Source organism: Tamandua tetradactyla, chromosome 16 (assembly GCF_023851605.1).
Source record: "Tamandua tetradactyla isolate mTamTet1 chromosome 16, mTamTet1.pri, whole genome shotgun sequence".
NCBI lineage: Eukaryota > Metazoa > Chordata > Mammalia > Pilosa > Myrmecophagidae > Tamandua > Tamandua tetradactyla.
In genome coordinates, this window is record NC_135342.1 from 23,798,819 (window position 1) to 23,811,525 (window position 12,707).

The 12,707-nt window shown below is 54.3% G+C and overlaps 1 protein-coding gene across 12 annotated transcripts in view; it reads left to right on the forward strand.

Annotated features, from left to right (window-relative positions):
• The window catches only part of AKT2 (AKT serine/threonine kinase 2), a 42,759-nt gene extending 30,175 nt beyond the window's left edge, over nucleotides 1-12,584 (forward strand). For 4 of the 12 annotated variants that reach the window (XM_077131824.1, XM_077131821.1, XM_077131822.1 and 1 more), the window contains exons 5-14: nucleotides 1,505-1,655; nucleotides 2,129-2,260; nucleotides 4,212-4,277; nucleotides 5,116-5,184; nucleotides 6,066-6,188; nucleotides 7,031-7,159; nucleotides 7,314-7,528; nucleotides 8,055-8,142; nucleotides 8,261-8,363; nucleotides 12,378-12,583. In XM_077131824.1, coding sequence (XP_076987939.1) covers nucleotides 1,505-1,655; nucleotides 2,129-2,260; nucleotides 4,212-4,277; nucleotides 5,116-5,184; nucleotides 6,066-6,188; nucleotides 7,031-7,159; nucleotides 7,314-7,528; nucleotides 8,055-8,142; nucleotides 8,261-8,363; nucleotides 12,378-12,553 — 1,252 coding nt within the window. In that variant the 3' untranslated portion in view covers nucleotides 12,554-12,583. Of the gene's footprint in view, nucleotides 1-1,504; nucleotides 1,656-2,128; nucleotides 2,261-4,211; nucleotides 4,278-5,115; nucleotides 5,185-6,065; nucleotides 6,189-7,030; nucleotides 7,160-7,313; nucleotides 7,529-8,054; nucleotides 8,143-8,260; nucleotides 8,364-9,358; nucleotides 10,869-12,377 lie in introns of those variants that run through there. The other 8 variants (XM_077131826.1, XM_077131825.1, XM_077131830.1 and 5 more) reach the window with 5 other exon arrangements.
• The last annotated feature ends 123 nt before the right edge of the window (nucleotides 12,585-12,707 follow it).

Here is a 12,707-nt window from a genome sequence, read left to right on the forward strand (position 1 = left end):
TTTCTCTCAGCTGCAGAATGCCTCGTTGCACATGTGCTTCATGCTTCGCATGCTTTCTCAGCCTCACTACAGCCCTGCGAGTTGAATACCATTGCTGTGTTTCCTCGACCCTGAAACACCATCATCTGGAAGCCACGTTGTTATTTCACACAGTACCAAAAAAGAACAGTGCTTTTTAAAAATCATGACAGGCTACCACTTGTAAGTGCATCCTGGGAGTGAAGAAAAAGAGGATTAGTCCCTTTTGATAGCTGAGGGAGCCGAGACTTGGGAAACAGCACACACAGTGGTGTGGGGTCAGACTCGGGCTTCAAATCCCCCGTTCCAGCTTTCTGCGGGACTTTGAATAGGGCCTCCAGTGGGGCAGGCGGAGCAGGAGCAGTAACAGCTGCCTCCTGGGGATGGTGGGAAGATTCTGGAAGATGTTTTAAAGGACTCAGCCCAGGTCCTGCTCTTGGGTGAAGAGCTGCATGAAGTCACTGGGTTTATTTACATGATTTAGAAGGTTGCGTGCCTATCTTTGAATTTTCTCATTCATAGAGAACATTTTATTTTTCACACTGGTCATGTGGCTGTTTATAGACACAAGCAAAATTCAAGGTAAAAAATGGGGGAATATTGGTAGTTTTTTATCACTCAGCCTAATATTTTTTTCTTTTTCATCTCTGGCCATTTTCACTCATTTTTCCCAGCCATGTTTTCCCTCTCTACTGGCAGAGCAGTTTACAAGTAAACAAAAGAAAACTCTTTCCCAGTAAGTTCTGAGTCCTGAGTGTCAGACTTACTTCATTGTTTTCTGCACTGTCCTCCCTTGTGCTAGGACCTGAGTCCCTGCTCGCTGCCTTCCCTTCCACGTCCCTGTCCGCTGCCTTCCCTTCCCTGTCCCTGTCCGCTGCCTTCCCTTCCATGTCCCTGTCCGCTGCCTTCCCTTCCACGTCCCTGTCCGCTGCCTTCCCTTCCACGTCCCTGCCCATGAGGCCCTTTGCCCCTGGCCCATCCTCATCTGCTCTGGCAGAGTGTCCCTGCCAGGGAGTCACACCTCTTATCTTGTAAGATCTTTGGTTTCTTTGGCTGATGAATGCCTCTTACTCTTGGTTTTCTTTTATAAAATATTTGTGACCTGTAAACTTGATCCTGTCATTTGTTCTGGAGGAATTGCAAGTAGCTGTCTCTCCTTCGCTGAAAGTTCAGGGTGGTGGTTTATTTTCAAGGGGCTGTGACGAAAGGTGGCCTGCGCTCTTTGGTCACTTAGTTGCCGACTGACGTAAAGTGGCTTGAAGCTCACCTGGTCACCGTCTGGGCCCTCAGGCCGGGTTGTCCTGGAAAGTGCTCTGTTTTCTTATTCCATTCTTGTCCTCTCCCCAGGCCCAGGCACATCTTGCCAAAATGCCCAAAGGTGCTTGGTCCTTTGCTTGCCCACTGAAGGGGGTGGGCTTGTCTGGCCGGGGGGTGACCCCACCCCTCCTACCCAGGACCCATGTCTCCCTGGCTGCCCCTCACACAGGGAGGAGTGGATGCGGGCCATCCAGATGGTTGCCAACAGCCTGAAGCAGCGCCCAGGTGAGGACCCCATGGACTATAAATGTGGCTCCCCCAGCGACTCTTCTGCAGCCGAAGAAATGGAAGTGGCAGTCAGCAAGGCCCGGGCCAAGGTGGTAAGTGCTCGGGGTGGGTGGCTGGAGCTGTAAGCACCCCGGCCCCCACTGACCAAATCTGGTTTCCATGTGCAGCAGGCAGTGGTCCAGCTGGTGAGACTTCGAACCTGTATGTGATGGGGCCATTTCAGCATGGAGGTGCCCCAGGGACCTTTCTGCCTGTTCCCAGGTTGGGGCCTCCACCAGGCAGCCCAGGTGCTGCCTTGTGCCTCTAGGGTGGAGCTGCAACCATGGTTTGCGTTGAGCTCCCCTCCGTGTATCCTGCCACCTCCTGGTCCTGGAGTCGCTCTTGGGGTAGTCTCTGGCTAAAAGCCTCCAAAGAACAAACAGGGCTACCCAGAGCCTCCCTTCCCACCTCTGGCCCCAGCGCTTTGTCAGGAGTGTCCTTAGATTTTACTCTTTCGTGTCAAAATATCCTCCCTTGGGGAGTGTACCAGATGCTGACTGCTCTCTCCTCCCCCCATTCTCTGCAGACCATGAATGACTTCGACTATCTCAAGCTCCTCGGCAAAGGCACCTTTGGCAAAGTCATCCTGGTCCGGGAGAAGGCTACCGGCCGCTACTACGCCATGAAGATCCTGCGGAAGGAGGTCATCATTGCCAAGGTGGGTGCCGGGGCATGGATCTCTGGCTGCACTGGGTGTCAGGTCTGGAGGCTGACCCTGGTCAGAACCTGTGTGGGTCCACAGCACTTACCTGTGCCTTCTGCTACAAAGCCCATGTTGTCTCCCTTGCCCCCCACCCCCCTGGCTATAAACCCCTGTTCTGAGAAGGGGTGCCCAAGGCCCAGAGAGGAACCTGGGGAAAGGTGTGGCCTTGCCCAGCAGGCGCGATCAGGGCCTAAAAGGAGGCTCTTTGAGATGCCCATGGGCCTGTTGGGGGAGGGGGATGGGTTTGGCTCAGGGTCTCAGTAGGAGGCCTGGGCTGGGCATGGAACTGCTTCTTTCTTTTCTTTTTTAAATCTTTTGTACTGAAAAATTCCCATCATATATAAAATTTTAAAAAGAAAAATATAATGAACTCATGGGTTTACTCAGCTCTGCCTCCCCCCCTTTTTTTGCTCTAGAGTACTTTACAGTGTATTTTAAATAGACATCTTCATTTTGTAAGTACCTGCTTAGATATTTATTTTTAAATTGTGAAGATTTTGGAGGCTATAATCATAGGTTATTTTCATACCCAACAAATTCAGCAGTAATCCTGATATTCCGCAGGGTTTCTCAACCTCAGCACGGTTGACAGTTTGGGGCAGATCATTCTTTGAGGTGGGGACTGTCCTGTGCATCGTGGGGTATTTCGCAGCATCGTTGGCTTCTACCCACGAAAGCCAGTTGAAGCACCTCCCTCTTTAACACTGCCAGATGTCCCCTGGGGGCAAAATTGCCCCCTGTATAGAACTTGGCCTAGAGGCACAAGGGAGGCTCGTGGTTGAGGTTTCCTGGTAATTCTATTGTACACTCAGATATCAAACCTGAGCCTGCCTTGGAATCACTGGGAGGGTTTGTGAAAACAGTGCCAGCCTTACCCCAGAGTCTGACTGAAGGGCCTGAGAATGAGCTTTTTTTTTACTTTTACCATGGGGATTTATTAGGTTACAAATTTAGAAGGCCTTGAAAATGTCTAAATTAAGGCACCAATAGAATGATGCCTTCTTCAGAGAAGAGGGCTGCTGGCATCTGGGACACCTCTGTTACATGGGAAGGCACATGGCTGGCATCTGCTGGTCCTTCTCTCCTGAGTTTCAGTGCTTTCAGTAGCTTTATCTTTGAGTGTCCGTGGATCCTCCCCTAGCTTCTCTGGAGCTTTTCTCTATGAGCTTCTCTTAATTTCATCTCTTAGCTTTTGTGTATGTTTTGCTCTCTTATGAAGGACTTAAGCCAGAGGTTTAAGACCCACCTTGAATGAGACGGCTCACATCTCAATTGAAATAACCTAACTAAAAGGTCCCATGCAGGAATGGATTAAAAGAACATGACCTCTACTGGGGTTCTTAACTGCTTCAAACTAACCCAATACAGGAGACAAGGGAGAATTACTGGAAGCAGTGTGTGGGTAAATAAAAATGTATGGGACTCCAGGTATAAGTGGAGGGATTGACCCTTGCTAGGAGCACAGATGCTTCATCCATGGTGAGAACAAGCATTTCTTACTGTCCCCACGGGGGCCTGCTGTGGAGGAGTAAGTGTGCATCAGAGGCTCGAGCCTTGACAAGGCCCAGTCTCTTCCTTTCGGCAAGAGCACTTCCCAGGGGCTGAGTCCCCAGCCTGTGGTGTCACTCAGGGGTCTCACGATGTCTGCTTGTTCCCCTTGGAGTGATGTGAAGATTGATTTGTGGCTTCCGGTGGTGGTGGCCCGATCCTGGGGTCTCCTGGTGAGCATTGTCTGGGTCGGTTATTTAATTAGAACTTGTGAGCAGTGAGGTTCTGATCCCGGTGCTCTCTCTGCATTGATTGGCTTAGATTGGAATTGCATCTCATCACTGCTTCCCCATTTTACCCTGGGGGTGGGGGGCAGGCCTGGTAGGGCCAGCAGCCCCTCATCCGCCTCTGTCTGCAGGATGAAGTCGCCCACACGGTCACCGAGAGCCGGGTCCTCCAGAATACCAGGCATCCTTTTCTCACTGTGAGTCTCTCTCTCTGCTTGGGGCAGGGCCTGGTCCAGCCATGCCCCAGGTGGGGGGTCTCTGAGCCAGCCCCTCTGGACAGAGCTCAGCCGGGGGAGCTGGAACCCTTCACCCAGGTGCTGCTGGGCTCTGTGGATGGCACCTTCTTCACAGATCATGGCTTTTTGAAAGTGCCTCAGCTGATGACATCATGTTAGAAAATGGCCCCATTGAGCATGGCTGCTGTCTTGATGGGTCAGGGGCACTGAACACAGCTGGTCAAGTAGAACCATTATTTTTCTGGGTTTTTTTTGACATGGGCAGGCACTGGGACTCAAACCTGGTCTCTGGCATGGCAGGCGAGAACTCTGCCACTGAGCTACTGTTGCCTGCCCTCTGGGTTTGTTTTTTAAGATGCAATCTTCAAAAGCAGTTGTGTTATCATTGTGCTGCTTGCATTTAGGCCAAGTAGCCACTGTTTTGTTCTCCATCAAGGCCCACGGCCATCAGTTTAGTAGACCAGCTTGAGGAGGGCATATAGTTGTTTTTCTTTTAAGCTCAGTTGCTGTCCAGTTGTTCTTTTAAACCTCAGCACTTCTTCAAATGAAATCTTACAAGTTGCCATGGTGTAGAAGGCAGATAACATAGAGTAGTTGTAAGCAGAGGGGTAACCTGAGGGGTTTCTGAGGAACTCTCTGTGGGCTTCTTTGAGTGCAGTTTGGGAGCTACTGTTTATTGGCTGACAGCCTGTCCATCCTGTCTTTCGGGTAAGTTCCCAAGCTCTGAGTCCCACCCTCCTGGGGCTTGGCAGAGCTCTTCCTCCTTCCCACTTCCTACTGCTGCCTCCTTTTCCCACAGGCGCTGAAATATGCCTTCCAGACCCATGACCGCCTGTGCTTTGTGATGGAGTATGCCAATGGCGGTGAGGTGAGCTGCTGCTGTCCCCGTCCTCGCTTTAGAGTGTCTCCTTCCCTAGTGTGCAGGCAGGCAGAGGGGAACGTGGGTGACACGGACCTGGCTAGGGAGAGTCAAAGGCAGCAAACCCACTGAAGGGCATCTTGTTCCATCCTCCCCTCCACTGCCTTAAGGCAGGCATCACGATCTCCATTTTGCAGGTGGGGATACTGAGGCTCAGAGAGTTAAAGTGGCTTGCCCAAGTTCACATAGCCAGTGCATTGGTGGGCAGGATCCAGCTCAGGTCCAGAGAGATGTATGGAGAGGTTTTGTGGGTGGTGGACAGGGAGTACTGTTCTCCACAGCCCCAGGGAAAGTCTGTGAGGGTTCAGGTCCGCTGGCCTCTCTTCCCCGGCAACTCCTGCCACACATGAGTCCTCTCACTCCCTGTCACCGGATAGCTCACACTCACCCACTTCCTGCCACTCCCTCCTGCTCCTCTCCCACACCCTTCTCTCTGTGCTGCCAGTGGAGCTCGCTGGATTGTGGTTGTTTGCTTGAACTGCCTGATTTGATCTGGCCTTTCAACCACCAGCTCATGCTTTCGTGTTCCTCTTGGTTGCTGCTGTTCATTCACTTGTCCCCTTGTGCTGAGCCCCCTTACTCTTCTCTTGGTGCCTGCTGACTGCCCCTCACTCTTTATCTCTTGGCTAATGATTTTATTTTATTTTTTTACTGAACACGAGCTCTTCCCTGCCACTTGCTGGTTCATGGAGTAGGCATTACCATGTTGCCGAGCTGGGGGTGAGGGTCCGGGAGGGTGAGGGCAGGTGAGTGGGCTGGTGAGTGGCGCTCTGACCTTTCCTTCTTGGGGCCTGGGATCTGACCCATCCCCTCGCCCCTTCCTCTGGCAGCTGTTCTTCCACCTATCCCGGGAGCGCGTCTTCACGGAGGAGCGGGCCCGGTTTTATGGTGCAGAGATTGTCTCAGCCCTGGAGTACCTGCACTCACGGGATGTGGTGTACCGTGACATCAAGGTGAGCGCTTCTGGGTGGGTGGGGCCCGAGGCCACAGGGGGTCAGGCTGGCCCGTGCACCAGCATGGGATCCGCACCAGGGAGGGTCTGTGTGTGGGTCACTTCTGGGCCCTGGACCCTCCTGCCTAGGCCCAGGCTGTGAGCGGGGCTGCCTCTCACAGACGGGGTCGAGCCCAAGAAGCCTCAGCAGACCCATCAGTCTGTGGTTTATAGGTGTATGCATAGTGGGGTCAAGGCAGAGAAGAGCAAGGAGGTGAATCTGGCTTCTGGGGTTGGGTGGGAGGGCGGGGATGGTTAGTGACTGGGAAAGGACACGGGTTTCTGGGGACTGGTTCTGTTTTTTTTTTTCCTTGACCTGAGTGGAAGTTGTATATAGAATCCACTTTGTAGTTTTTCTTAAATTGTCTCGTGTGTGTGTGTGTGTGTGTGTGTGTGTGTGTGTGTGCTTTTTCCTGGGGAATATTTCAGAATTTTTTTAAAAAAGAAAGTTTAGAAAACATAAAAGAAAGAAAGTCGCCCTGATAATCTGAAGTTAGGAAACCACAGCCCACAGTGGGGAGAGCACTGGTCCTGTGCCCCTAAGCTGACCAGGCAGGACCTGCCTCCTGTCTCTCCTGCCCAGCTGTTTCCTGGCATCCCCAGGGGTTGGAGAGGTGTTGGGTCTGTCCTCCCCCAAGCCAGAGAGTGTGTGAGGGCTGAACCCCATGCCAGTGTGGAGGGGGTGGTGCCTGGGAGCCCCTGGCATGACTGCTCCCTCCTTGGGCTGTGGCCCCTCTAGCAGAGGTTCAGGGGCCAGCGGGAAGCCCTGGAAAGACATGCCCCTAATATGTTGACTTCCTACAGCTGGAAAACCTCATGCTGGACAAAGATGGCCACATCAAGATCACGGACTTTGGCTTGTGCAAAGAGGGCATCAGTGACGGGGCCACCATGAAAACCTTCTGTGGGACTCCAGAGTACCTAGCGCCCGAGGTGTCCGGGGCTAGGGGCCAGGGGCACGGGAGGCCTGGGCTGTGCATGTTCCTTGCTCCTCACCCTCCAAGGGCAGGGCCCTGATCCCTGAGACCCCCTAGCCCAGGCAGGGCCATGCCTCCCCTGGGGCCCCTCTCACTGACCCTCTCCCCAGGTGCTGGAAGACAACGACTATGGGCGGGCCGTGGACTGGTGGGGGCTGGGCGTGGTCATGTACGAGATGATGTGCGGCCGCCTGCCCTTCTACAACCAGGACCACGAGCGCCTTTTCGAGCTCATCCTCATGGAGGAGATCCGCTTCCCACGCACGCTCAGCCCCGAGGCCAAGTCCCTACTTGCTGGGCTACTTAAGAAGGACCCCAAGCAGAGGTGAGGGCTGGCGTCTCCCTGCCCTGACCTGGGCCACCTGCTGCCACCGTCTCCTCAGCCTGGAGGGAGGCAGCATCCCTAAAGTGCACATGTGTTCACTCACAGCGTGGTGGGCACACCTCGTCCTCACGTGGCCCCTGGTGATCCAGCAGCTGGCATTCAGGGCCGCCCTGGCTCAGCCTCAGCGCTCTCTGTGCACGGGTTCTGTGGTGGGATGCTGAGAAGCAGCAGCCCTGGCCCAGGATGTGAACTGGCCTCTAGCCGAGCTGCCTTCCCCAGCACCGTTCTGGACTCACCGACTGGGAGGCCACATGCCCAGGCGGTAGTCTCCCTGCCTCTGACCCTGGGGCCTATGAGCTCCCTTCCCTGAGCTTCAGTTTCCTCATGTGTGAGGTGGTTTATGGCCAGGACAAAATCTTCCAAGTCTGTCCAGGGCCCCATATCGCAGGCTTAGCCTGGACTGAATGCCCGTCTCCCAGAACCTGGTGGCCCCGGGAGGCAGGCGCTAATGGCTGTCTCTGCCCAGGCTCGGCGGGGGGCCCAGCGATGCCAAGGAGGTGATGGAGCATAGGTTCTTCCTCAGTGTCAACTGGCAGGATGTGGTTCAGAAAAAGGTGAGCCCTGCCACCCCCTCCCCCAACAGGACCCCAGCCTGGGGCCCAGTGGTCTCGGGTAGCTGGGTCAAGGCCTCCCCTCCTCAGGTCCTTGAGTCTGGGCTCCTCTTCTCCATAGCTCCTGCCACCATTCAAACCTCAGGTCACATCCGAAATTGATACCAGGTACTTTGATGACGAGTTCACCGCCCAGTCCATCACAATCACCCCGCCGGACCACTGTGAGTATAGGGCCTGTTTGCTGGGGGGTTGGGGGTGGAGGGTCGGGCAGCTGTGGGCCTAGCTCCCCAGGAAAAAAGCTGTCAGGCCTCCCCCTTCATGTCTGCTCACGGGGCCTCTTGCTGTCAGTCCGCCTATGGACCTGGGGAATGTAAGGCCAGTGGGACACCAGAAAGCCTTGGCTACAGCATGTTCTGGAGCTCTGGGGAGAGGGCTGTATGGTAGTCACCTCGGGGAGTTGTCCCTGCTAAGATGGCAGATTCATAGTTGTCTCCCTAAATTGCCCACATCTTTGGGGCTGGACTGGTTCATTGATTCTTCAACTGTTTGAATTCTTACTGTGTACCAGGTCCAGAGCTAGGGGTGCTGGAGACCAGCACTGACAGTGACAGCCCAGGAGGAATTCCTGATTCAGCCTGGGGTCAGGAAGGGCTTCCTGGAGGAGAAAACACACCATTTGAGACATGTTTCTGGCAGAGGGATTGGCATGTGGAATGCCCAGAAATGGATAGGTGGAGAGGGGAGAGGAAGGAGGGCTTTGCGGCCAGAGGACTTTGGGGTCACTGGGGGGGACTGGGGAGCCAGGTTAATTTTTTGTGCTTAGAAGTGACAGAGATGCATCAGAGCTTTGGCAACCACCCCACCCCAGGGGCCATGTAGAGGGTAGACTAGAGGGAGCAGGAGTGGAGGCCTGGTCTGGAGTAAGTGATGCTGAGGAGGAGGGCGTGTGAGGGCAGGACACTCAGGCTTCAGAGCTGACCAGGTCAGGAAGAGTCAAGGCAGGGCCATCCAGGGATGTGGGGAGTGGGGGCCCTGGCTAAGCTGAGGGTCTAACCAAAAGGAAGTTCCAGAACTTTTCCTGTTCCGTTCAGAGAGACAGCCCCTCTCAGCTGGGGACTTGCTACTTTGGTCTACCGTCTATTGCCCCCCCCCCCCATGAACCCTTGGCCTTCTGAAGGCCAGTACCCCCAATTCAGCCCCATCCCGACCCCCACAGATGACAGCCTGGGCTCCCTAGACCTGGACCAGCGGACCCACTTCCCCCAGTTCTCCTACTCCGCCAGCATCCGCGAGTGAGCAGCCCCTGCCGCCGATGGCCGCTTCAGGATGCATGCACGGCTGCCATCCCCTGCGGGGTGGCTTTAACTTTTAATTTCGCCTTTTTTGTTTGTATCCCTGCCCCTCCCTGCCTCACCTTACTTCCAGCTCTTTCTCAGCCCTCTCCCCACCTTTGGGGTCCCTTGATTCCAGGGAATGCCTGGCTCTACCCTTCTCCTTTGTGCCCAGACTAGTATTTGGGAGTCTCTTCATTTCCTGCCCCAGGACTGGGCCTTGAGGGTTGGGAAGATTCAGGTTAATCAACACAAGCCCCAGTGAGGGGTGAAGCAAGGAGCCCCAGGGCCTGCCTGAATATCTACCCATGCTGCTGCTGTGGGAGGGAGGCTGCTTCATGTGGGACGCCCAGCGGACAGGGCCCTGGTGCTCAGGCTGGAAAGGCCTGGCGTCAGCAGTTCAGCCCCCTTCCCCCCATGGGGGCAGAAGAGCAATAATGTCCAGGGACAGACTGGGGCCTCTGGAAGCTGTGGGGTCAGGGCTTTTAAGGCTCTGTCGTGGAACCAGGGGCTGGCCCTGCCTCCCGACCTTGCCTCCCTTTACTCCTGAGCTGCTTTCCAGAACCACCGGAGATGAGGCAGAAGGAACATTTAGGGGCTAGGCCCCCTCTGCCCCAGCCCTGTGCCTTACCAGGCCTTCCTGCAGCTGGCCTTCCCTCCCATTGGACCCTGGGCCCGGCCCCATCGGAGGGGCCAGGATTGCCCCTTCCCTCTGTCCGGGTTGGAGGGCTGCCACGTTGGCTGTTACACATTGCACCGAGACAGTATTGGGCCCCATGGACTTGGTTCAGGGGTCTCTGGTACGCATTCGGGTGGGAGGCCTCTGAGAAGGGAGGCTCCCAGGCCACCTTCCCTGTCCCCCACTCTAGGCCCCCTGTTCTGCCGCCTTAAGGTGAGCGTGAGTGTGAGTGCGTGCCAGTGCTGTGGGCACATGTGTGCATGCCTCGGACTGTCAATGGGTGTCCCTGTGTGGGACGCAGATGCCCACAGGTGTGTGTGTGCTTGTGTGTGTGTGTGCACTTAAGTGTGTGTGTGCGCGTGGTGTGTGTGGGCTTGGGCCCCCATCCCTGGCCCAAGCATTTCATCCTGTGGGGGGTGGGGAGGGGTGCTGACTTAGTGGGAGGAGCCAGGCCTGGGATCCCCCTGCTCCCCACCCACCTAGCATCTGCAGGGGTTTGGCGTTTAGTTTTTATGGCTTGGATCCCTCCACCCCACCTTGTGTACTAGGCAGTTCACAGAAGGGCATCGCAGGTGGGGTGGGGTGGGGGGGGTGTCTTTTTTCCTTTTTTTGTGTGTATGTTGTTGATCTGACAATTCTCCCCCATCCCCACTGGCCTCTCCCTGATCCTTGTATTTTTACGGTACAGGCAATAAAGACACTCATGTCAGACTAGAGCCCGGCCTGCATTGCGCTGGCCCCTCAGTTGTGGAGTCCAGGCCTGGGTGCCAGCTACCTCCTGGCCCCATCTGCCTTGTTCAGAGGCCTCTGTTGCACCAGAAGGTGGGCCAGCAGGTGGGCCAGGCTGAACAGAGGTGTGCCGGTGGTGTAAAGAGCTAGGTGGGCTGCATGATTTGGGCAGCTTGAAGAAGGGGTTGTGCTCAAGCCTAAGCTGGAACAGGAGGGAGGGTGGGACTCGGGGGGTGGGGGTGGGGGGTATGGCACCACGTACCTGCAGCTGCAGCTGCAGAGGAGCTTTCAGAGGCTTCCTGGGGTGGCAAGGTAGACAGAGAGCATTCCTGGCCCCCACCCCCAAAAAGCTGCTTAGGGCAAAGGGACAGGGTGGGATGTTTGAGTGGCTCTGAACAGGGAGGGTTCATGAAGGGTCCCAGAGCCGTGGCGGTGGGGAGGAGAGGAGGTGGGCTTTTCCGCGTGGCCATTGGACACTGGAGTGGGCCCTGCCTGCTACTCCCCCCCTCCCCCCATTTATGCCGAACTAGGAAGCTCAAGGTCCTCAAGTTCCAGCACAGAATTCATGATGTGTTAACAGGGTCTGCAGTCGCTCACAGCTCCAAGAATATCCCTACCTGGGCAGTGCCCTGCGGGGCTCTGCTGTACACAGAGCCTGGCTCAGGTGGATTTCACATTTTGCCAGAAGGTGTTAAGGCTTCACTCATGAAGCTCTTTGAGATTCTAAGTGAGGGCAATGAGGAAATCAGGTCCAGTTTACAGACAGCTGCATCAGCCATAGCTAAGATTCCTTGTAGTTCTTAGTCTTTTTGCTTTATAACTTCGTGTGAACTTTATTATTATTATTTAATTACTAGAATATGCCCTGGTGGTCCCAACAGTTAAACAGCAGAGAGACCTGTAAAGACAAGCCTTACCTCCTCCCTTAGTCCCAGCCCCCCTAAGGTAGCCGACCAGAACAGTTTCTTCACATTACAGTGCCTCAAGTCCAGCCCACCTCTTCTGGTAGTGTGGGAGGGCACGCAGTTTAACCAGCCTCTTCTCTCAGAGGTGTGCTTCAGCCTAGGCCGGTAGGTAGTATACTGCTGCTGCTGATTTCTGGGGGAGAACTCTTCTCAAAGAGGGAGTTTTAGGTTGGAGAGTTTTAAAATGTTACCAATTAGAAAATTAAATTTAAAGTAGATCCTAGCAGTTTTTTTCAATGTATGTATTAAAGTGTTTTTTTGGTTTGTTTGTTTTTTATAAAAGGACACAGGTGGTACAGAAAAGTATAAGGAAGAAAATAAAAGTTACTTCCAATCCCAGAGCCTGGAGGCCCCTCATTTTAGTACTTACCTTACATCTCTGCAGATAGGGGAGTCCTGGTTTTGCATAAATCTCTCCCCCACCCCCATCCCCAGGGCTCCTCCTCCCACCCCTCCCTTGGGTCCCTGCCCACCTGTGTGTGCATCTGTAGGGCGTGCTGGCTCATTGGTAACAAGAGGATTCCTTTCTAGCTCCTTTTCTGCATTTTGGGAAACTGCTCGTCTCCACTGCTAACTCACGCTTCCCTGTTGCTGCACAGAGTTCCAGGGGGTGGCTGCTTCAGCTGCTCCATGTTGACAGGGATTTACTTGGTTTCCAGGGATTTTTTTGCTGCTGCCAACAGTGCTGCAATAAACCTTTTAAATGACCCATCTTTATCATGCCTGTGCTTTGATTTTTCTGTTTTATACATGTGAGAAAGCTTTCTCCAAAAGTGTAGTGATTCACATATTTTTTCGATTTTCGTTTTGTAATAATTGCACGCTTGCTGAAAACTTTAAACTTTTAAAAATAGCACTAAG